Below are 24,572 nucleotides of genomic sequence, written 5' to 3'. Positions count from 1 at the left end.
TTTCTGGTCAGTAACCCAGTTTATGCATTTCCTCATTCAACAGAGACAGTTTGAAATACGATGGCTTATTAATATTCTGTAATCTTATTTCTCCCATGTCTTTGCTGCCTTCGTTACTGATGTGGCTTGCCTTCCCTTGTTTTGCTGACTGTAATTCTACAGGAGGCACACTATGTGTTGCTTCAGGCACTTGTGCTTTTCTAGGGAGGACTTCAGAAAGGCTGGGAAATAATTACAGGAATAAGGTAACAGCAAGTGATCTGTTACATCTTGAAATATTGGTTACTCTGTGGTCTGGGGCCACATCTGATAATGCTTAAATAGTCCCATGTGTATCTATCTTTTCAATTTTTGAAAGCTGATTTAGCAGATTTATGGAGCGTTTGAATTGGGGAATGAAAGTTGTTGAGATTCACAGGGTGCAAGTGTCAGGTAGCAGCTAGGATTACTTTGTCAGTATCTCAAATACGGTGATTTCTTGCCTTGCTGATACTGATCAGCATGTTTTAACTCCCAGCCTTGTCTTGCTTAGCCACAGTCACGATGGCTTTCTTGGTGCCAGAGCTGTGCTGGGGGAAAACAATTTCCACACCCAGTGGTGTGGAATGATTTACATGTTGTTGCTTTCCCCTCATTTGTTTGATGAGCATCATCAGGCACTCACACTGTTCCAGTAATTTGAACGGCTTGCACTTTTCTTATTTTTAATCTTTTATACCTCTTCTGCTATTTCTAGAATTGCAAAGACAGAAATAGACTTTTTGGTTTCTTTTCACACAAGTAATTTCAATTATGGTTAGTTGAAGTCAACTTTTAACTCTGTGGGTCCCATTAGCTTTTCTCAGTCTTGTAATTTACTTGTTCTTATTATCACTTCAGATTCTGCTTCATCATGTACAATATGCAGATACTGGAAACAGATGTGTAGGCTTGTTAAATCTTTGTTTTCTATGACTGTGACTTGCTGATCCAGAAGGAATGTCTTGTGCTTATTGAAAAGAAGAAAACAATATATGCTTTGTAGGAATTCTTGTGATTAAGAATTACTTTTGCGAGAGCTATAATTAATTTTAAGGTGATTTCTTTTAATATGGAGATATAAACTTGTGTGAGAATGAAGAAAGTGAGAATTCAGTGAGAAAACATAATCTCAACGCAGTGCAAGATCTAAAAAAACTAGTGTTTGCTGTCTGCCCTCAAATGAGGGGGGCAAACAGTATTTTTTTGCTACAGATTGGCGAAGTGTAAAGGTTACAGGAGGATGTTTTCTGTCTTTGAAGAAGGAGAAAGATGCTGTTTCTAGCTGCCAACTGATGCTATAGCTTGCCCTGTGTGCCTTTTACTCTTGTCTCATTAGAGATAAATAGGGTCTTGATTTTTTTGAAGTTTACCATTCCGTTCAGACCTAGTCATAGACCAAAATCTGTTCTTCCCCGAAAAGTGCAGTTAACTGGAAGGAGAGGATGCCAACAGATTGGAGTTGGGGGTTGTTTGCAGTGATGCCTCATCTTTTCTGAAAGGGGTTGGAATGATGAGCAGTGTAATTAACCTTGAATTTCAGGAACTGGACTTCACAAATCAGAGTGCTTCTTATTCTAAGGCAAACTAAAATGTTGACTTTAGGGCAGTCATGTCATGAAGCTGTCATCTGCAACCAGATCAATAAATAACAGGAGAAAGATTAGGTTGTAAGGAATTACAGCAGCACTGAAACCCATGTGAGTAGTGGGAATAGCTTTGCAGTACTGCATATCAAGAGGAAAAGAAATGGGAGGGAATAAAGGCTATGTGTGAGTTGACTTTGCTGTTTTCAAGCTTAGACTGTAACTGCGCTTGTTCAATGAACAGACGATGAGTCCACTAGTCTGTGGGTACAGTTACCTCTGTTACCTCCAGGCTGAGCCTTTCAGCGTTACTGCACATTAGTCCCTGGAAGGTACAAGAGGGTTGTGTAATAAAGTGATGCAAGATCAGAATTTTAGCATATCTTGCTCAGAGCTTTGTTCAAGGAACAAAGCCATGCTTTGCTCTCCTTCACAGGTGTATGAGGCTTTCTCCCTAAAAGCTCTTGGTTAGCACAAGAAAAAGTTCTCAACCCATCTAGTTCGTGATCATCTTATTCCCTTAAGGATTTAAGTCCTGTTTGATTGTTAGAATGGAGAGCAGTCAGCCTAGTCTTCTTACTCTCTTTAAAATCCCAAATTACCTATGAGAAGAAAACATACTTCTAGCTCTTTGCCTGATAAAAGCTAAACTAAATGATTGGGAACTGTGCTGTACCTTACCAAATACGGTGAAATCACTGCCTGTTTTAACCTCCTTAACTAATATCAATCCTCGGGAATAAAGAAATAAGAGTACATATCATGCAAATCATGGTAACGACTCTCCTTGTAAGGGCTGCCTTTCCCAAACATACCTGTCCAGTTTCATAATTGCAAGTGGAGTCTTTAAGTGACAACAAAATGTAAATTAAATTTTTATAATGCAATATTTTACTGCCCTTTGTATTTTTGTACCAAATAAAAATGTTTTATACAGTCACGTTTTCTTTTTAGCTTCCCCAGCACTCATTACCTTATTTATAATTTATAACATTTACTGTTGCTTTATATATTTCTTACATGAAGACTAATAAACCTTACAAGGTCTGTGGCTTTTAGTGATAGGATTGCAAATAGGTCTATAAATCCAGCAAATTACTTTGATCCAAAAGAAAAGGTTCTGTGTTGTGAATCTTCATACTAATGAATGTTATACGTAATTACTCCTCTTCGGAATTTGATCATAGTTACAGTCGTTTGCCTGGTTTTTAAACACTTCAATGTAGACTATTATACATACACCAATGTCAAATTTACGTTGAGGTATGTGTTTGTAAGTTACAAATACTTGGAAAATCTTGAGCTGAAATCCCAGCTCCTCTGAAGTTGCTGAGAATTTTGCCATTCACTTCAGTGGCAAGAATTTCATCCCATTAAATATAGAGGGTGAAATAAACTGAGTTGCAGAATAGTATGTTCAGGCCTATGGATATGTCCTATCTCTGCTAAAAATCCACTTTGACTAATCTTGCTTCTTTTCTTACCTGCTCTGACTCCATTCCTGCAGTATTCCTTAGGTCCTTCCAAAGTACAGCTCACCTCCCTGCTCTGTCCCCAGTGCCCCTCCAGCAATGTCCCACGCCTCTTAACCTGTGTTGTCCTTTCTGTCTTTTCAGTTGCTACCAAGGCAAAAGGTAGCTGGTGCTGTGGGTGGTTCATGGCAAATGGCATCTGAGAAAAAGACAGAGCTTGCCTGGCCCTTCTTCAGCAGTGGTAGTAACACAGAGGTGTCTGATTGCCGATTGTCACAAGGATACAATCTGTAAGACCTCTGTCAAATTTGTCTGAAGTTGGCCAACGCATTTGAAAGATGGGTGGCAGTGGGAAGTAACTTAGCTGTGTAAGTCCCGATTTCTTAAACCAGATGTTTTATTTTTTTCCCCATTATATGCACCATAAAGTCAGTAACCCTACAGCTTTTTATGTATATAGCCAGTTTGCTCTAAGATGACATCTGTCTGGTAATCCCACATTCACATGCAGTGATTGCTGCTGTTGTGAAGTCCTGAATATACACAAGAGATGTGAGAAAGAGGGCAGGAAGGGAGAAGACATTTTGCAACAAGTTCAGATACTTATTTAAAATAACACAGCTTCTACAGGATAGGAAATTCTTGCAACCTAGTCTGGATGATTTTTACTTGAATGGATCTCCCATTTACAGATAAGTGTGACCAAACAGAGTGAATCAGTTGTTTATATTTCAATTTTAAAAGCTGGTTTGCTGGTAGCTGCCTGTGAACTGCCAGTGCCTGATTAGTATGGGCTGGAGCAGGAACGGTGTCTGTTGCAGCAACACCTTTCATGTGTCATCAGCCATCCTGCAGCTTGGCTGATGAAAGAGGATAATTCACTGCCATTCTACAAGGCTCTTACTACACCTGCAAACACCCTCCCATGTCCTTACCTACAAATACATGTAGCATTTGTAGTAAATCTTCCAAGTTGAATGCTGAAGCTAAATGTCAGCATGGTGTTGGCAGAGAATAGGGCATAAATACTGCCTTTTGGGATGATCCGAGCTTCAAAGTTTCTTGCCGGTAGGTCATGAATGAGTAGCAGAAGTTACAGTCACCCAGCATTTCTCATGCCAACAAATGGAAGAAGGTGTCCAAAGCTATGAATAGATTCTCCTGGGTAATTGCATCACAGAAAAGATGAGCAACTGCTGTTGGTCATGCAACTTGTCCCATTTGGACCTTTGAAGGAACATCTGCAAGACACTGCAGTCTGAGATTTCTTCTTGCTGTTCTGATTTATGCAGAGACACTAGAAGTTACAGTCAGCTTTTTAGATCATTTACTGCTCTTTCTGTTGGTTTGGCTTTTGATTATACCAAAGTGGCTGGCAGGAGAGAATTCTAAATAATTAATACCAAAGCGATTTTTTAGAAAATGGATGGTTTTGTCTGTAGCTGAACTTTGCATCTTGCACAAAACAGTTTACAATTGCTTTCTTGCAGTGGGCTTTGTTTCAGCTTTATAGCTAAGGTGGGTGTCAAGTTGCCATGGCTACTGAGCATTATGCTGCCTTTATGTGGGCTCCAGAGTGTGTTCCAGGAGGATCAGGTGCAACTTCTAAATAATTAATAGTGTCTGGGAAAAGGGAATTGGAATTTTGTTTTGGAGGCCTTTCTTCTCATTGTCTTTTACAGTCACTGCTAGTGAAAATTACAGTAGCCATAATCCTAAGAAGAAAGCTCCACAGAACATCTGAAAGAACCTTTCTTTTTCATTTCAGTACATTACAGAATTGTTACAGTGTTAAATACAGTTCTTCTCTTTTAAATAATATCTTGAATATAAATATTCTAGGCAAGGTTTATAACGTAATCTGTTGTCAATGTCATTGTCCCTTCTGCAGTTTCTCTGTGTGACAGGACTGGGGATGCACCCTTCCCAGAGGGCTTCTCTGCACGCTCCAGAAAACACCAGACTTCTTTGATTTTCTTCCCATTTAATAGAGACAGGTCGGTCGATGCCTAGCGGATGAGTGAGCAGATGGATTTTCATGGGTGGCTTGGTCAGATCAGTTCATGTTGTCTTATCGGGTGTATATTCCTACTATAATGCTTGGCAGCCTGTTACAACACAAAAACACTACTTTGTGTACAGGTCTCTGTTACTGCGACTTCTCCCAGCTTGTCAGAAACACGTGAGGCCAAAGTCTTTGGAGATCAGAGTAGTGACCTCCATGCCATTCGTGGTGATTTCTTGTTCGGAGAAAATGCCCTATTGCTGTGCCAAAGAGTCCTGGCAGCTCCTGGGATACTGTCTTTTCCATCTGAATGGCATCATGTTGTTGATACGTTCTAGCACGTAGGCAAGGAAGCACTTGGTGACCTATGTCGCAGTGGTCTGGAGATGGGGAGCTTTTGCCCAAAGAATCAAACGCTGTTGTAACGGCAGCTCCACACTGTAGGTAAAGTTTGGACATGCTTTGGCAGATTTTTGGCAGGTCAGTCTCTGTGCAGCCAGCCTTGCTCTGATGAGCTGGAGGAAGTGCTAACGCCAGAGACATTGCAAAGATTTCAGCATTTGTCTCACAGATACGTATTGCTGGTGAGTTTCAGGCAGCAGTCTTATTTTCCATGTTTCCCTTTTTTTATGAATTGCCTCCACACCCTCCCCAAGAGCAAGATGGACAGGAATCACTGCACACAAACCCTTTTCTGGTACTGGGTAGCTTTGGCTTGGACTGAATCTACCTTCTAATATCTGCTAATTTTAGACTTGACACCTGCTGGTAAAAATGCCATAAAATGCTCAGACCAGGGTAGACTGGTCTGCATTAAATCAGGATCATGGAACTTATTGATGTATTTTATTTTATTTTTTTAGATGCAGAAATCAATGTAACCCTTCCTTTTCCCATCACCAGTGTATTAAATTAGCTTGAAACATTTGTGAGACTGATTCAAAACTTAGAGTTGCTACATATTTAAATTAAATAATATTCTGAAACTTATAAGGGGGTATGCATGTATTCTTTTCTTGCAGTTAACATTTGTTAGGAGCAAGCCTACTGCAATTTGAAGTGTTTCAGAGCTACAGTGAAAGTAAAACATAGAAAGTGAATGCCCTTTACAATTTTCATTCTAATGGAGGTCCACTTCTATCAGAAGACCTCAAATTTATTCTTAATGCCTGTTTTAGGACTCTTCTAAGCATTCTAGTAGCTTATTAGAGCTTGATTGCTGCCTCCAAAATGCATTTGTATCAATGATAGCCTTGGTGACGTTAGTCATAGAGATGATGCAGAAGTCCACAAGTATATTGGGTTTTGAGAATCCATTGAAGGTATTTTCAGGTTACTGGAGAGCCTAGGTTTGGGAGTGAGAATTGATGTCTTTGGATAGGTTGGGGAAAAACAGATTAGTTTTTGTGACAGAAGGAGACAAAGATGACTGCTTATGCCCCAAAGTTTGTTCTTGCTGTTTAACCTCTTGGTTCTAAGAAAAAGTTGCTGTAGTCACAAATTCTCTCCTTTACATCCATAAACTGTCTTGCTATAGTAGCACTACTGGTGCTATAAGAAGTGTTTCAAGTTACTTGTAGTGTGTGTGTTATGTTCAAAGGGTCTAGAAAGAAAAGAGGTTTTAATGTTCTGCCCAGCTCGTTAATGTAAGTTCTAGTTATATTCCCATTGCAGTTATAGTTAATTTTTTTTTTGTCCTGACATTGCTTGATAGCTGTCGTTTAGCACTTAGCATGACTTCTTTGTTGTACTTCAAATATTTTCTCTGATTTTTTTCCTTTTTTTTAAGACATCTTTCATTCCCCTAAAATAAAAATTTTATCATGATTGTTTATGCAATATAAATTTTGATAAATATCAATTTATCCAAATATATAACTAAATGCCTTGTGCTGTGTGAAGCTGGTATGCATCAATGACACATGAGTCTGATATGAAAGCAGCTGAGTATCGCAGCTGCACGGAGGGGCTCTTCTCATGCCCTGGATCCTGGAGAACCAACACTTCTACTCGGAGGGGGTCTGGATGGGGTACGTGTGTGTCTGTGACCGCCTGCAGGCTGTGAAACAACTCCTTACTTCCAACTTCATGCAGTGGTAGTGGTGGTGCTGCACGTGAAGCTGCTTAAATGGAACAAGGAAGCCTAACAGCTCGAGCTGCAAGCTTGTGCTGTTGCAACTACGTAGGTACTGGTACCAAAACTATCTGGTTTCCTACTGCTGTAGGTTTAGTTGTTGGTGTGAGGGGATGGGATGCCACACAAAAATCCCAGCTACGTGATTAGATGCTTAAGTAAGTGCCTGTGGAGGTACAAAATATTAGGTGTCCACGAGTGAAGTGTTGTCTAGAGAATGGAGACATGCTATGCTGCTGGTAATACCAATTTTCTCTGTTAATGTCCATCTAGGCTACACCGTACTTAAAGGTGCCTCAGTGCTTCAAAGAGATTGTGAAAGTGGGAGGAAATCAAACAAGTGGCTGGTGGATAATGCGTAAGAAAAGAGCAGAAGAAAGTAGGACTGTTTGGGGGTGGATCTGAAGCATGGAGAGAAGGACATTAGTTCCTTTGGTCAGGGAATTTAGAAAGACCATTTAGTTTGATTAATATTTAAGATACTGTTTTGGAATTAGACCTGTTTGCTACAGGGAAGACTAGTAAAAGGAAATACTTGGATAAATGTGAGAAAGATACTTCTATTGTGAAGCCTACTGGCTTTCAACATTAGCTGGATGCACTGTGTGATGGGGGCTTTTAAAACTCTGCACTGGTGAGCACATGCTGGGGGATAATTTGGTTTTTGTAGAAGATAGACCAGTTCTTGAAAGAAACTTTTTTCTTTTGCTAATTTTTTTTTTCCCCTTTTGAACGAAACCTGCCAATGTAAAATCCTAAAAATCAAATTTCAGTCTCTGTATTGCAGCTGGCTCTGGAGGTAGTAGGAGTGTTTCCTCGCTGAACTTGTATTGTGGAAGAAGTATTGAATTTTGTTTACTGTATCTTCTTCATCTCCCTTTTCATGTTCAGCCCCCTCCCCTTTACTGTTTCTAGTGAATGTGGTCTGAAAAAAAAAAAACCACACCTGAAAAGTGGTGCTACTACTAGATAGACCTGTAATCCCATTAGGCTTGTTTTTAACAGAAAGCCAAAATCTGCTGGTTTTTTTTTTTTTTGGATGGCTTCTGAATGCCAACAAAATAATGCTTCCTGTAAACCCTGTTCTTATTACCCCATGCTTTCTGTGCTGCCCAGCTGCAATTTTGATGGTAGATTTCTTTTCAGGAGTTTTTCAAAGGCTTATGCGCTAAGCTGTGCAAACAAGGTGATTTTCGATTCACACAGGTTTCATCAAACAGCTGTAATGCCTTGGGAACCACATAGAATTAGTGCTGAGTGAGGGTTGGGGGAGGGCCTAAATATCCCAGTGTTCATATTTTTAATATCAATTAAAAAGATTGATTGTATTCTTGAAATTTTGGGGAGTAAATAGGCATGATGGAAAAAGGTATCTAGTTTATCACAAAAGATTTTAAACCTAGACTGGGGTCCTAGAGGGTTGTTCTGGGTTTTATGATAAAAATGTTCTAGCTATTTGCAAGTGTATAACTTAAGACATGCATTAAGTTGGCTTCCAGTACAAGATCTTTTATGGCTCGGGTTCTTTTGTGAAGATAACCAGTCCATAATACATACATCTCTGAAAGGCATATTTATGTGAATAAAATACATAAGTGTTAAGAGACTCTTTCCTCCTTTGCACTTAGGATGTTCTTTTTGTGCAGATGCTAACTCCTGACAACAGTTTCAGTAATAATGTGTGTTGCAGATGGGAGTAGGTGCAGCTGGAAGTAAACTGTGAGGCTCTCCAGGACCTCTGAGTAGGCAGAATCACTGTGGCACAGAAGCCTACGAAGTCCCAGAGATGGACCATAATAGTACATGAGAGCTGTGCAAGAAGGCAGCCAGAACGTTTGCCAAGCACGGAAAAGAAAGGGGCTGAGGAAAAGCAGGATGACAGTGGGGGACCTGGCTAGCAGGAGTGGTAAAATGGAGTGGGCAAAAGAGGGAAGTGACCTCAGGTTGGAGGTGTTTGTAAGGGGCTCTGCAGGGATCTGTGACTGGGGTTATAAAATTACAGTGGATTCAGATTTGCAGATGACACACATTTGTGCTGCGAAAATTATGAGGGCATGACCATTGGACTGTGCAGCCTGATCCCTAGGAAACGTGGATCCGTTTATTAGCATAGGTCAATGCTTCAGTGCCAGGAGTGCACACAGGCTCTGGAAAGGGCAGGCAAGGCACAGAGTGCAAGTTATTTACCATGCAGTCATGTTGCTGTGCAGAAAAAGTGCAATCCTGAGGGAGTAGTAAGAGCATATACATCAGCACTGTGCCGGTACCAGAAAACTCCAGTACTAGTGAAATACCGAGAGGGCGGAAAAGGAGCACAAGTTCTGCAGAAGTGCTGTGCTGAGAGTCATGGAGACCTCCTAAAGGAGTTTTGTCTGGTTTATCTGAAAGATTAACACACAAAAAAACCCAACAAAAACCAAAGCTGCGTATTAAAGATCTTCTTAATATAGTAGAAATAGGCATGACAAGAACCAGAGGCTGGTAAAAGGAAAGCAGCTAAATTAAATGAAGTTGCACACTTTCAGCCATGAGGATGATTAATCATTGGAACGAGTTCTCAAAATAAGGTATTTTTCCAGGCACTGTCTAGTCAGATGTGATTAACTGGGTTTTGTGAAGAAGTAACAGGGTAAAATGTCCATGACATGTAGGAGGTCAGCCTAGCTGATGTAATTCTCCTTTACAGCCTTTGCTCGGTAACCCTCTGAAAACTTTATAAAGGTGACATAATGGATTTCAGCTTGCTGAAGCTGTATAAGGGTCATCGTCTTGACTTGAATGAGGAAATACCCAGCTTGGCTTTTGGATTGCACTGGGAATAAATAATTAGTATTTAGGTAGTTCTTTCTATTAATAAATTTTCACGCTTCCAGGAAGGCATGTCTCATCTAAAGCCAGATAAACAAGCATAGAGGTGAGGCATGGCCAAGTGAATTGGCAGCAGACCTGGAAAAAGACCCAGTGTCTCCTGGATCCCTGGCTAAGAGAGACTTGCTTTCTTCGGAGGACTTAGCCATCTGAAATCCAGCATGTTCTCCAGTCAAATGATTTCTTAACTTTGAAAGGCCAAACATGACAACATGAAGTAAGCCTAGACTATGACAAAAATGTTGTTCTCATGAAAAGCATGAGGTATACTAAGAAATAATATTTTATATATTTTTATATATACACACACATATATATAAAATTAGGATCACATTTACCATGTGATTTCTATGTAAATAGAAGGCAACACTTTGTAAGGCAGGTGTTTCTCTTCATTTAGGAAGCGCTGTGCTCAGCACTAGCAACACTGACTTACGTAAACTCACGTCATAGTTTCTATTACTGGGAACTCATTGAGATTTTGACAGCACTCCTATTTGTTGATGTCTGAGCACTTAGAGGTTAGAAGAGCGAACATGTCAGTCTTCTGTTACTCAGCTGTCAGTCCCAAATGCCTACACGTTCACTTGAAATGATTCACTTAAGTATAAAAGGTTAGTACTTACCCCTTGATTTTTGGATTGGGACTTAGTTGTCATCATGGGCTTTTCTTCATTTAAGGTAGCTACTTCTACAATATTTGTGTGATCTTAGAACTGCAGTCCTTTACACATAAGGAGCCTGAGTTATGGGGCTTTTTGAGGCTTAAGGTTTTGATTTTACGTTCTTGGCATATGTACTGCTTGTACGTAGTACCAAGAAACTAAGCGTACAGATGCTGAGCAAGCTTCCTTGGGACATGGACAAATTAGGTCAGCCTGCCAAAAAATGTAGATTGCTGATTTTAAACAGTAGTGATGAAGCTGTATGGAATGGGGAAGATTTTGTGTTTGAAGTTCTTTGTATGAGGTTTTTTAAATTTTATATTTTTTTAAATGATTGATTTGGGTACGCCTTCTACTGGCAAATGCTGAACAAGTGGCTGCAGGGTCTGAACAGAGTCGGCCCCAGTCTTTCCTACATCCTTGGCCCCACCTGACACTCTCCAGTGTACCAGCGACGGTGGGATCATTTGCTACGAGTTGAACCGAGCCTGTTGATTTATTTCACATAATATTGCGTGTCTACCTTCACACATCCGGCACCGTGGCACTAAAGGGTAGCTGAGGTTAATTTGTGAGCTACAGCACTTGCATGGGAAATTGAGCCCCTGGAAAGCGCTGTTTGTTTTGGCCAACCCAGATTCAGCACTTTGCTTTATGCTGGGATGCCGTATGGATGCCTTTTTGCTATTTCTGGAAGAATTGTTTAGAAAGAAGTAAAAGAGATGTTGCAGATAGAGGTGTTTGAGGTAAGGGGTGAGATTTTTTTCTTTTTTTTTTTCCCAGACGTGACTTGTAAATTGGGTGCTTGCACTGTGAAGCGTATTACCAGTTGGACGGGGAGCGGTGGTGCTGCTTGTTGTAGCACCCTGGCGAGGGCTTGCTGTGTTTGGTAAAGCAGATCCTTCAGTGGTACGGAAAGTAAGGCATCCGAAACTGCTGGCTGCTGTAGCAAACGCTGGCTTCTTGGTGTAACTACAGCTGTAGGGCTGGTCCGTCCCCCTGACACCCACTGAGGACACTTACCTGGGCACGAGCAGGAGCTGCAAAACACGTCCAGCAGATGCCAGTGCCGTGGAGAGCATTTGGAAGTCCATTTTCTGTCTTTCTGAGGTCGGATGAGCACTGCCTCTGTTGCTTCTGGCTGCTGATAGCTCCTTTCCATCTGGCAAAAAGGTCTCCCCTGTCCTGCCTGGTTTGACCTGTTGAACACAGATCTATACCCTGTGCAGCAAACTGAATTCCTTAAATTCCCTAAATTAATTTCCATTGGAATACAGTGTGGCTTAAGCACTTGGCTTCGGGAACGGCCATGGCAGTGTTTGACAGCGAGCCACTGTGCCCTAACCCACAGGTTGTACCGCCCGGGAATCCACCCTAAAATAGTGCATAGGGCAAAAGTGATTAAAGAAAAGCCCTTTTTCTGTTGTTATCTGTGACAGGGTTGGGGGGGTGATGTTCCATGAAAGAGTTGTGCAATGGCTTGGTAGTTGCTGGGGAGGAGTGGTTCAGCATGTGAATTAATTTCACAAGCAGAAAAAAAATAGCAGCTGACTTCTGCAACGGGAGGTTTAAACTTTATCATTAAGAGATGATTAAACTGTGCCTGGATTAAAATAAAGGCTCCATGGATATGGAGGCAGAAGACACTGAGGTGGTATCTGCTGAGCACTTGGTCTCGCTTACCCTGGCATTCGTTAGAGCTGGAGATTTACCCTGCAATTACTCAGTCCTGCCTTCACTCGATTATTTTGCTGTGTCTTTCCTTCAGAGACAGGATGGCTTTTGTTTCACAGAATATTTCTGGAATCTTGCGAATGTGATGTTTCTGTGCTTTTAGGCACAAAAGTGCAAATATCACCTTTGTTTATTTGGAGATGAATTTGAATGAGATTATTCCCTTAGTTGCTCACATCTTAGTTTTTTACAGTAGCTTAGTTTTTTACAGTAGTTTGTGCGATTTATATTGCCAGTAGAAAAATATGTGGTTTGGAGCTTTAGAAGAAATAAAACAAAGGAATGATGACGTATGAGGCTATAGGCACTTTTAAAAGACATTTGTAAGTTAAAAACTGAATGATAGAAAACTGTGCATTTGGCTTTCATGGTATCTGCTGATACTGTCAATCCTGAAATATTGTACTGGTTCACTGTTCTTCACTATATTTTGGTCTTGTAGCTTTATCCTTCCCAAAGGAGTAGAAATAAATGCACAGTTACTATAGGGCTTAACTTTGTTTCAAGTTACTATAGGGCTTAGTTTACTCTGTTTGATTTCACTTGCATATTCTGACTTTTATGACAATCTGTTTTCTAACAAATCATCTCTACCCTTCTTTCTCTGCCCCAACCAAAGCGAAAAAGGATTCATGAACTGCACTGTTTACAGCTGTATCAACTGGTCACGGTATTTCAGATATTTCTTAAACATCTGTTAAAGCATGTTACTGTGTTAAGAAAAAAAGATATTTGACAAACAAAGAGAAACAAATGCTTTCCCAGGTATTTGGTCAAGATAATGTATAGCTTTGACAATGGTTAAGTGTGCTACTTGTCACCCTATTTTGCATTACACACCAGTTTAGAGATTAAGCCGTGCTGCAGTTTTGGTTTTTTTTAAGTGTCAAACTACTGTTCAGCTCTGTGTGCTACATCAAGTGAAGTTTTCTATTTTTGTCAGTTCCTTCAGTTTGTTAGCATTGGTAGAGTTGTTTCTGCTCTCTGAGGTAATTTGTGATTTTTCATTTGCTTGGTTTTAGTACAGATGAAAATCTCACGAGTAGTTGGGTCCAATCAGTGTTGTCAGTATGAAACCTTTAGAAGAGGCATTACCAAAATGTCCTCTGAGAGGCATTAATTAGTGGAATTCATCGTCCCAGAGACTCCCATCCCAATGGGGAACAAGCAACCGTTACCTACTAGATGACGTTGAACATTAGTCTAGTGACATGTTTGGTTCTGAGGGATTGTGTTGAGAGAAATAAACATGTGTGTGTATCCCTGATTTTATGAATTTCATTTTTGCTAAAACATACCCATTATAAGGAATAAATGAGGCTGCTGTCCAAAACTGAGAACCCCCAGCACAGACCTTCCTTTCTCACCTGTTCTCCCTCACATCCCCTGTCCCCCCAGCTTCACTTCCACTCAAAGCCTCCCACGAGGGCTGACCTTGCACGGTCAGCAAAATCCGATCCTGACAGAAAAATGTAGCTGGAAGCTATGCAACATGCAGCTTCTGGTGTCAATTTTATGTTTGCATATAGGTACCTTTTAAGTAGTGTTTTTCAAGGACATGTGGTATTTTCTTAGCAGGTTGAAGTGGAAGTTTACCGGAGAGATTCTAAGAAGCTTCCTGGCCTGGGAGACCCTGACATCGACTGGGAAGAGAGTGTCTACTTGAACCTCATCCTACAGAAGGTAACAGTGATGCTTATCTAATTTGCAAGGGCTATTTATGCTAGAGAGGTTTCAGGGTAGACTTTGATCTGTCCCCTTTCCTCTCTAGCTTGGGGGATTTGAACACTTCTGGAGGATATAAAGAAAACATGGCTTTCATTTTGCCTTTCAGAGTCTAAATGAATGTAAATGGAGATGTTTATTATTTTTCAGTAGAGTCCTAATAGCTTTCCTCAAAAAACTTTAAATATATCTAGTGAAGATGGGCTGAATTTTATGCTCTGTAACAAAGTTTTGCAAAATGGAAGGCTTTGTCAAGTTTAATAGTTTTTGAGAGTGAGTGAGACTGTTAGACAAGCAACATTTCTGTTAGAGTTCACAATACTGGTGCAGCTAGGAGAGGGAACTGCTAAGTGGAAATGCAGTAAAGGTGTTATGTGTTACACTGGGAGTTTGCTGCTCTTGACATCAGAACTTTAATAAAACTTTTTTTTTTGGTGGTGGAAACATGAAGCTAGCACAAATTATTTCTTTAATTAACTCATAGGTTGTTTAGTTATTGCATATGTTACATTGGCACTTAGAGAAGCTGAATGTTACTGTAGTCCTTCGAGATCCCTTGAAAGTTTTGTTGATTACCATCTCAGAATGAGAGACTGCTGGCTCAGTGCACACATCCTGGAAGATAAATTGTTTTTATTCTCTCTTCTTCTTCCCAAAAGTCTCGTTGCAGAACTTCTCTGCGGAGAACATTTTCTGCCTTTATTTGATGCTGAATAAAACCAGAATCCTTTTCCTATAGTCAGAATTCAGAGATGCTGTTACAGCTGGGCATTGCTGTCCGGAGCTATCACGCTTGCTCCTTACGAATTTTTTCAGGTGGTGTGGCAGGCTACGTTAATGGTTTCTGACCTCTCTAATGTGTTGCTTGTGTTCGTTAGTGTTTCTATTTTTCCGTTTTCGAAGGGAGGATCTTTTCCATTTCCATTTTAAAGTATGCTTATGTGTGTGTGTCATGCTTATTCCCCCAGCTGACCAGTAAGTTAGTGTTAAACAATATTGACAGGTGTTCCAATAGATGTCAAAATAAAAAGATTTCAGTATCACTGAGTTAATAAACAAACACAGGCTTGAAAACTGTAGGAGTTTCAGTATAGTAAAAACAGCAAAGAAAATGGCAATACCAAAAGGTCTTACTTTTTAGCCAGACAGCCACAAAAATTAAGAAAGCATGTGTTCTGCTTCATGCACATGAATGTTTTGTTTCTCTAACTCTAAACCTTTATTTCTTTATCTGGTGCCCTGTTTTAGCTGGATTATGTGGTGACATGTGCTGTGTGCACACGCTCTGATGGAGGAGATATTCACATTCACAAAAAGAAATCTCAGGTGAGGTTACCCTGTTATTACTGTGAATAAGAGGTTGGCATCCAGTATTACCTCATCCTAAAAACTGTATCAACACCAGGGCAGTGGTTCTCAGGCTGTGCTCTGAGAGATGCATCATTGCGAAGCATCTCCAGTCTTTGTCTAGTGACATTTCCTGACAGTCATCTAAATGTGAGATCTAAATGTCCTTTATAGCCCCTCTCAAAAAATTGTAAAGACCTCTGCATGCTTTCAAGATTTATATCTTTGCCTACTGGATTTGGGGCGGGGGTGGGCTGGGTGCTGGAGGGGGGAACGTGCCCAGCTGTTAACTAATCTGAGGGTAAACCTGAAACTGTATGAGTTATAAGAAGCCTTTTGGGTAAATCTGTAATGTAGGGCTATTAAATGGTAGACAATTTACTGATTACCAATTTATCTTTTAAGGTTTTGTGAGATTCTTGTTTTCTGTCTTAAAACTGCTTATTCCTTCCATCTCCACACTGAAGGCTTTTAGCACTTGCTTGTGTGCAGCATACAGTTAATCCAGGGTTTAGCATAGTGGAGGAGACTGAATAATAAGCGTGGAAGGGATAGGAACAAGAAACCCCAGGCTCCTTCACTCAGTTTCCAGCAGATCTTGCAATAACTTCTCCTAGTTGGCAGAAATTCTTCTTTAAATGGCTCCTGTTGCCTTTCAAAGGCTGTTTTGCCCAGGCATTTCCATTCCTTTAGCTCATTCAGCTGCTTGTGTAGCTCTACCTAAAATAAATCAATGCTCTTTAATCCTTTGATTTTGTTTTACCATTTTAAAACAATTGTTGCTTTGCCTGCAAACAAAACTAGCAACACTGATTACTGTATTTGCAATTTGCATGTTAGGCACATAATTCCCTACTTCTGGTGCTGTTGAGACACCACGTCACACCATTGGTGCAAACTCTTTTTTTCCTCATTGCTTTTTCCACTGTTTACTAGTCCAAATTTCACCCCCAGTTAACGTCTGCAAAATTCTTTTGAGAAAAATCTGTAAATACTACTTGCAGATTTGAAAACTGGGGAGATGAGGGTGAGGGACCTGCCCTTACTGCATGTGAGCAGTGTTCAGAATAAGGAAGAGGTTTTCTGTTCCTCATTCCTAGAGACTCGTACTGTGGGACTGCTTATAACTTTTTCTTTTGTCTCCCCTTTTCTAGGAGAAACTCAACACACGTTAGAACTTAGCCTATGTACTAGTAACACTTCAACATCATGAAGTTGATCTACATAGAGAGAAAAGGCAATTCTATATACTGTGGAAAGCATGTTTGCAGCAGGGCACTTCATTGTAATATGCACCATTGAGGCTTTTAGTTTTAAATGAACAAAAGCCAGCCTTTTTGGATCTATATTACTGGTCTGATGGTTCTTGCTTTAGAAAGTGTATGTTATCTTGTTGGTGTGCAGCCAGATGTTGAATAGGTAGAAGTCTTATTCAGGCATAGAACTTGCTATGCTACTCCAGACCTATGACAAAGCTACTGTGTTCATACCAGTAGAGTACCTAAGGCACGAAACCAGTGTAAAAAAGGCTGACTTCCCCTAAATTATTTTGCAGGGTACATTGATTCTCTGCATGCTTGACAATAAGATCTCTACAAACTATATTTTCCTCAAGTGTGTCTGACTGGAGGTGAATTTGGAGTTTGTTTATTTTTTGCTTTACATTGGATGGCATGAGAACAAGGATGCCTGGAAGATGTCCTTGTTTCAGGCATTGGTGCAAGTGTCATCTTTGAGGAGTCTTGTTACTTTCTGATGCTGTTTCTTGTCATGAAGCAACCTTTCTTTTTAATAATCTGTATTTAAATGTGCATGTAGGCTTCATAAGTACAAATAAGGAAAATCAGCCCTCTTAGGAATATCTAATATCCTACCCTTAATCACATTTTGTGTTGAATGGTTTGTAGCAGGAATATCACAAGCCTGACAGTCTGGGCAGATTCAGAGCTTTCAACACATTCACAGTGGGCTAAGATTTGACAGGTTTCTTTAATTCAAAGCTTTGTTTGTAAACAGAGGTGGAAGCAAAGCAAGCTACTTGGTGTGAATTCTTCTCTCTCTTTACCTGCTTGTTAATCTTATTGGAATGGTAAAATCTAAAGCCTTTAGCTATTTAATCATAGCTTGTTTTGATGAGTGAGGTGACCAAAGGAGTTCAGGAACTGCTTCAGAAGGAGGAACATGCAAGAGGAAGCACAGCGGATAGAATTGGAGTGCTTGTCCTTCTGAGGGCCATGTTTCCCATTACTAAGTGATGTTGATCTTACAGTGGTACTAAACAAACAATAGCAATGAAATTAACTGTACAAGCAAATAGTGTTAGATCAGCTATGCCATGGTAACTTTCTTGCTGTGGGCTTTTTCTTTGTAGTGCATTGCAGTAGCTTAAAGGCAGCTCAAGGTGGTTCCCTCTGCTAAGGAAAAGGCGGGGGATACCTTAGCTGTACCATAGGATGGGAGAGGTCAGGTACACCCAGGGACATTTACTGTGGAGCAACTAGTATTGGTAACTCGCATGTGAAAACTCAAGGGTTTTACAAGTGGTGTCATTATTGCAAAACAGGCTGTAGTCAGAAACCAGCTCAGCTTTGCCTTCAGGATGCCCAGCATCTCTAGCCTAAGTGAAAATGCTGGCTGACTGAGCAGTGTTGGACTGTGGTGTTTTGGTATTGCTTGCCTTGTATTCAGTGCATCGATTCCTGAGCGCATTTAATTGAGAAGATGTATTTTTTTTTTCCCCGTATCTTTCTCAGCAAGTGTTTGCGTCTCCCAGCAAACACCCAATGGACAGTAAAGGAGAGGAGTCAAAGATCAGCTACCCCAACATATTCTTCATGATTGACAGTTTTGAAGAGGTGGGTTTCTTGTTGCAGCAGCAGAGTTTTTTCCCATTCTAGTCTTATGTCCTGACTAGCTGTTTTCTTGTACCTTTTGAACAAATGTTCTTGGCTAATTGAGGGTTATCTTCCAGTAGTTTTTATTTTATTTGACCTTTCTCTTTCTTTCATGTTTTAAATCTGAGCTTAAAGCTGGATTTTGGCATCTGTCTTTATGATAGGCTAAAGCAAAACCGGCTGATGTGTTGAGATAAGCAGCTCTCACATGATTTGCAGTGTGTACTGCCTGAAGTCTGGTTTTTTGAAATGCTGGGGTGGAGCATACAACTCCCTTGGTTTCTCCCATTTACATTGAAAGTGCCTTGGGCCTAAGAAGAATCATGGGAATCTGAATATATTTGAACTTGAGCAGCTGCAGTTTGCCTTGAAGTGTTTCATCTTACATCTTTGGCAGGTTTTCAGTGACATGACTGTGGGAGAAGGAGAAATGGTCTGTGTGGAGCTGGTGGCCAGTGACAAAAGCAACACCTTCCAAGGGGTGATTTTTCAGGGGTCTATCCGCTATGAAGCACTCAAGAAGGTCTATGACAACAGGGTAAGGCACTGCTGAAAGACAACATCCTTTGCAACAATGATATTCTGACCACAGTTTTAATTTGCTGCTGAGGCTGTTAGCTTTGTCCTGTTAGATCATCTACATTGTACTCTGTCCTTTTGGGCTCTGAAAGTTACCTGAAAACTAGTGCTTTTGGCTCAGAGAGCGTTCATATCAGGATATATTACTGTGGTGTTTGCCAAAAAGTGTGAAGTTGATAAGTAGCCAAGAGCATGGCACAGGAATGGATCTAAATAACAGAGTTCTGGGAGCCCCTTCATTTTCTTGAAAGGTCATAGATCTTTCTAGTTACGTTAGAGAAGGCATGTTTTTCAGGGAGATCTTAAACTCTTAACTACCTTGCTATATGTAAAACATGTTTTTCTTTAGTTTATTTTGTGGTCATGGTGTTTTCAACAGGCCGCTGTAGTTTCATTGCAACAGAAGGAGGCTTTCTTTGCTCTCCTGGAGAAACATGAAATGCCAGCACTTTCAGCTTCAAATTCAGTACTTAGTGCTGAAGTAGAGAGTGCAAGAGCCAGTAAACTTCTCAGTTTGCTATGAAGACAGTCCCGAGGGTTTTAAACAACAACAAAACACCACCAATATCTACTGTGACTGTAAACTTCATTTCCCTTTCTTCCTACCCTTCTCAGGAGAGATCCTTGTCCCTGTTTTAAATGTGCAGAGTTTATACTCTTAAAGCAATTTTTTGACAGAACATGAAACTAAAATTGTTTCTGTGTCCCACCATCATCTTATGGCTTCTCACAATCAGCAGGTGGGTTATTAAAATACATAGGAATGCAGAATCACTAAAGTCAAATATGAAGAAAGCCTTGCAGTGGAAAGACAAGATTCGATGTGGTAATGTCACCTCCTAACCTAGGAATGTCCTGTTTGACCACGCTACTACTTTACATTGTTTTGTTTGAAGATCTAACAATTTTATTTCATCTATTACTTGATTATGGCCAAAGGAAAAACTTGAAATTTGACCTTTCTTTTAACAGAACAGAAGCAAGCTCTCTCTGCTTTTGAAGGTTACTTGCTTTCAGTTGTGTCTATTAATTCTTAGTACAGTATGAGTTTGCGTTACACGATGAGCATCTTGGCCCTTTCAGGTGATAAAGTGCTGGAAGTTGTGGTAAACCACTTAGACTTATGGATAAGTCCTACTTATTTCACTTGGAAAAACCTTGACTGTTCTCATATTGGTCTGTTCCTTTTTTCAGTTCTCAGTTCAGTTTTCAGTTCAGTTGTGTTAACTGGAAATTGAGCCCTTGTGTCTGTTGAGAGGGTTCAAAAGCTGTCAGGGTTTTGCGGTGAGCAATGTGATGCAGGTTAGTTGTGCATGGGGGCTGGTTCTTTATGCTTTGGCCTTGACAGTTTGGGAACACAAACGTCTGAATCTACTTGCCACAAAGTAGTGCCCACATTGTGTAGTGCACTTTGTTAGTTTGAAGCATCTTGTGTGTGTATCTGTTGCTTTTTGGACTCAAACGAGTGTCCACACAGGCTGTGTTGAGTTGTGCACGTGCCTGCTTGTGCTGTGGTTGTGCCACATTGTGGGGATCTGGATAAAAACCTTTTGTTTTATCTCAGCGTGCCGTTGGGTAACTCTGCCTTTTGGATAGCTGAAGGAGTTGATTCTTCTCTGAGCCTCTGCTTTTGTACCTGTAAAATTGCTTCCCTTTCAGAGATCACTTCACATTGTGGCTTAAAATGATTCTTAAGGATCAAGATAATAATCATTATCCACTATGCTTTTGACTTATTCTTAGATAACTGCTTTCAGATAACTTTTTTTTTTTTTTTTTGAAACATGGAGATGATATTGCATGGCTTTCTCTCCTGTCTTGATGCATTGTAGGTGAGTGTTGCAGCTAAGATGGCTCAAAGAATGTCTTTTGGCTTTTATAAATACAACAACATGGAATTTGTCCGAATGAAAGGGCCACAAGGGAAAGGACACGCGGAAATGGCAGTGAGTAGAGTTTCTACTGGTGACACTTCACCATATGGGACAGAAGAAGATTCAAATCCAGACTCCCCGGTGCACGAGAGAGTAAGTAGCAGACAGAAATACTGACTTACAGTTAAGCATGAAAATGTTTTGTTCCAAAGACAGTAGATGGACTGAATCTGGGATTAACTCATGTCAAGGTTCTGAACTTAGTTTTGCTTGTGTACATTTTGAACATACTCAGTATATGCAGATGGATTTTTAGCACAGTTTCCCTTGAGCAAATACTGAATACAGAGATGACTGGATGATTCATACTTCTGGAGGAGTGTTTTGTTGAAACAACAGCAATGTTGATGCCAAGGAAAATGATGATTCTGCCTGTTTTCTATGAAAATTAATAGATTCCATTTCTGTACAAGATGGAATTTACCTAGAAACATGAAATTCATATATTATGTAGGTTGCTTGCTAAACCTCAGAGGAAATGGTACTGATAGGAGATTTTTCCACTGACGAATGCTGCCAATGTGAAGCCTGTATAATACTAAAGCAAAGGTTATGGATCTAGATGCAGTACCATATTTATGCATATACTTAATTTTAATACAAGTGCAGTAAAATGCCAATAGAATCAGTCCATAGATGCTGATTTGGCCCTTACTTAGTCCTAGGCCTTGTTTTCTTTTAAGGCATTTTACCTAGTTAATGGGGATTAGGCAACATGTCTTCAAAATACCTGCACAGATGTGTGCTGACCTGGGCTGGGTAGTTCCTGATGGATTCTAGTCTGGTTTCCCATGTAAGGTAGCTAACCTGTGTATTTTAAAGGTCTGCAGGAGTGCTTCTAAAGGTCTCCATGCAAGCGATGTGATTTTGTTTGTTTGTTTGTTTCTGGCTTCCTAAAAGGCAAAATGAGCTGCCAGCACAGGAATCATTAACTGGATGTGCTTGCTCTCTACCATAGAGATACAGCCTGGAGAAATCAGGCCTGGAGGGACTTCCTGGTCTTTTGGCTCCAAGACTTCTAGTGTCAACTGGAAAATGTCAAAACAGATTTATTATCATTGCTTTTTGCTAATAGTTTTAATGGTGATTTGTCTGTTTCCGATTTTCCCTCCAGGTGTGACATGAAATGGCTACAGAGTTAAAAATAGAGATAAGCACAAATTAGAGATCAAGTGCACTAAAGAGAGGATCAGTTGGGTGGTAGAATACTTCTACTTTTTTTTTTTTTTTTTTTTAATATTAATGATGGAGGGACAACATAGAGTGTTTCTGCAGTGCAATACCAACCTGGCTTGGCTGTCATCCTCACTCGCATGTCACCTTCCTCCTTATTTGTATGGACAGATATGAGCAATATCAGGTGTCATCTCAGGGAGAGTTAGGGGATTGTTAACTGTATGAAGAAGGAAGGATGAGATAGAAGTTTCTCATCTCCATTAGCAAAATAGTTTCCTTCATTTTTTTCATTTGAAGTGAAACGATTAAAATATTACTAGCAAACCCATAAATAAGCACTGTATTTCAATTCTTTCTGAAGTAGGTATGGTTGACAATTACTGTGGTTTACTCAAGAGCAACTACTGCTCTGAAGGAAGGGTGTCTCTATAGCTTCATCCCTAACCTGTGTTTCACCACAGACAATTATATCCTTGTATTTGTCATCACTTAGGCTAACCAAATCATCGGGGGCATCTCAATTTGGTTTTCTCCATCCTGTATTGAAATATGGTATACATATTCATACTATACATAATAGTTGTACGTTGACTTCACTTTTGTGTCAGTATCTTGGGCTAAGTAATTGCCTTGTGACCCGGCTACACAGAGAGACTGTGACCTTTCACAGTGATCCCATGTGGCATCTTTCTAAGCAGGAAAACTACTACCTTGTGTTTGCCAAAGAAATGAAGATGCACAATTTTAGTGTGTCCAATACAATACATTCGTAGCCTATTAACTCTTCTGAATTTTAACACACAAAAATAAGACTGACATTCTTGGTGCCTAAATTGTTAATTTTGCTCCTTTAACAAGACTGTAAGTGCTTGTTAAAAGTTTGATAACTCTCAGCTGAGGAGAGAGGTTTTTCATTATTCACCTAACAGTTGATGGTGATGATATATCAAAATATTTTCATCTTGATGAGCATCTTGAAGCTGAGATGATGTCACTGTTCAGTTGACATTTTCTGACCTCTGATAAAACTTACAGCTAGACACCAGTAGTGATTCAGAGTTTTACACCTGTGACTGCTTCGTGGCACATATTTGAGACTGATTATTTCTTACTAGAAGCATAGAACTCTTTAAGAAAACCTTTCTCTGCCATTGCTTCTATTTCCCTTTCAGGTCACTTCTTTCAGCACACCGCCAACCCCAGAACGCAACAATCGTCCATCCTTTTTCTCCCCATCCCTCAAGAGAAAAGTGCCCCGAAATAGAATTGCTGAGATGAAAAAATCCCACTCAGCAAATGACAGTGAGGAGTTCTTCAGAGATGATGATGGTGGAGGTGAGAGAAGTAATATCAGCTAAACAGACTTGTCTGGAGAGGCAACAGAGCTATGGAAAGGGATCCCAATGCTGAATTTTCCAAAAGGTTTGCAGTGTGAAAAACCTAGCTCCACAGAAAGTCCAACAACAGTGCCACTCTGAAAATGGGGTTATTCACAGGCTTAGCATCTTTTTGAAGGCTGGAGACCAACAATTCCAGCATATGTCTAAAACTTATCTCTCCCTTTTATATAGACCACTTTGAGAGAAACTTGAGCAGGAAAGATCCTCCCCCTTTCCCAGATAGCACACTCTCAGGTGGCACTTTTCCAGATGCCACAATATAGTGGGGTAGAGCATGCTGTCATGGAGAAGTTCAGCGAATTCCCTGATTTGATCCACAGTTGGTTAAAGTTGTTGAAGTAAATGCCTTTTCACCTAGCTTTGGATCTGTTCTGAACTCTCTAAAAAGAAAACCTAATGAATTTGTTTATATAATGGTTTAACACCTTGTGGAACTCCTTTGAATTCTAGTTACTCGGTATGAAACAACCAACAAGAAAAAAAAATTAGTGTCTGATGTTAGGCGGGAAACTCACAAATGTTGGAGCCCAAACTGCTTTTCATGTTTAAAAACAATTGAGTAGAAAAGCCAAAAAATCTAACTATCTGTTGGCATGCTAATAGACAAACACAAAAGTAATTTCCAAATCACAAGTTCTGTTTGTGGTAGTGAAGGTATTGCTTGTCAGCGGTACTGGATCAGCTTAGCTAATGAGGAATTGCACGTTAAAAAACAAGCTGAAATGATGTTTAATTCAAATTCTGTGCAACTTAAACTGGTTGTAACTCTTCACTGGGTAAAGAACTGGCTGGATGGCTGAGCCCAGAGTTATGCTGAACGGAGTTAAATCCAGTTGGCATCCAGTCACAAGTGGTGCTCCCCGGGGCTCAGTTTTGGGCCCGGTCTTGTTCAATATCTTTATTGATGACCTGGATGAGGGGATCGAGTGCTCCCTCAGTAAGTTTGCAGATGACCCCAAGAGTGGGAGTGGGAGTTGGGTGGGAGGGTAGGAGGGTGCTGCAGGGGGATCTGGACAGGCTAGATCGATGGGCAGG

The 24,572-nt window shown here is 40.3% G+C and overlaps 1 protein-coding gene across 1 annotated transcript in view; it reads left to right on the top strand.

Moving 5' to 3' along the window:
- The window catches only part of KIAA0930 (KIAA0930 ortholog), a gene marked incomplete at its 3' end in the record, with an annotated part of 29,704 nt that extends 6,232 nt beyond the window's left edge, over window positions 1-23,472 (top strand). The window contains exons 2-7 of the mRNA XM_010286753.1: window positions 14,058-14,165; window positions 15,456-15,533; window positions 18,308-18,409; window positions 18,846-18,986; window positions 20,860-21,054; window positions 23,310-23,472. Of these exons, the coding sequence (XP_010285055.1) occupies window positions 14,058-14,165; window positions 15,456-15,533; window positions 18,308-18,409; window positions 18,846-18,986; window positions 20,860-21,054; window positions 23,310-23,472 (787 nt within the window). The remainder of the gene's footprint in view (window positions 1-14,057; window positions 14,166-15,455; window positions 15,534-18,307; window positions 18,410-18,845; window positions 18,987-20,859; window positions 21,055-23,309) is intronic.
- Between the last annotated feature and the right edge of the window lie 1,100 nt (window positions 23,473-24,572).

Source organism: Phaethon lepturus, unplaced genomic scaffold, assembly GCF_000687285.1.
Source record: "Phaethon lepturus isolate BGI_N335 unplaced genomic scaffold, ASM68728v1 scaffold8195, whole genome shotgun sequence".
NCBI lineage: Eukaryota > Metazoa > Chordata > Aves > Phaethontiformes > Phaethontidae > Phaethon > Phaethon lepturus.
The sequence above is the reverse complement of the archived record's forward strand: the minus strand, read 5'-3'. Positions and strand labels throughout refer to the sequence as shown.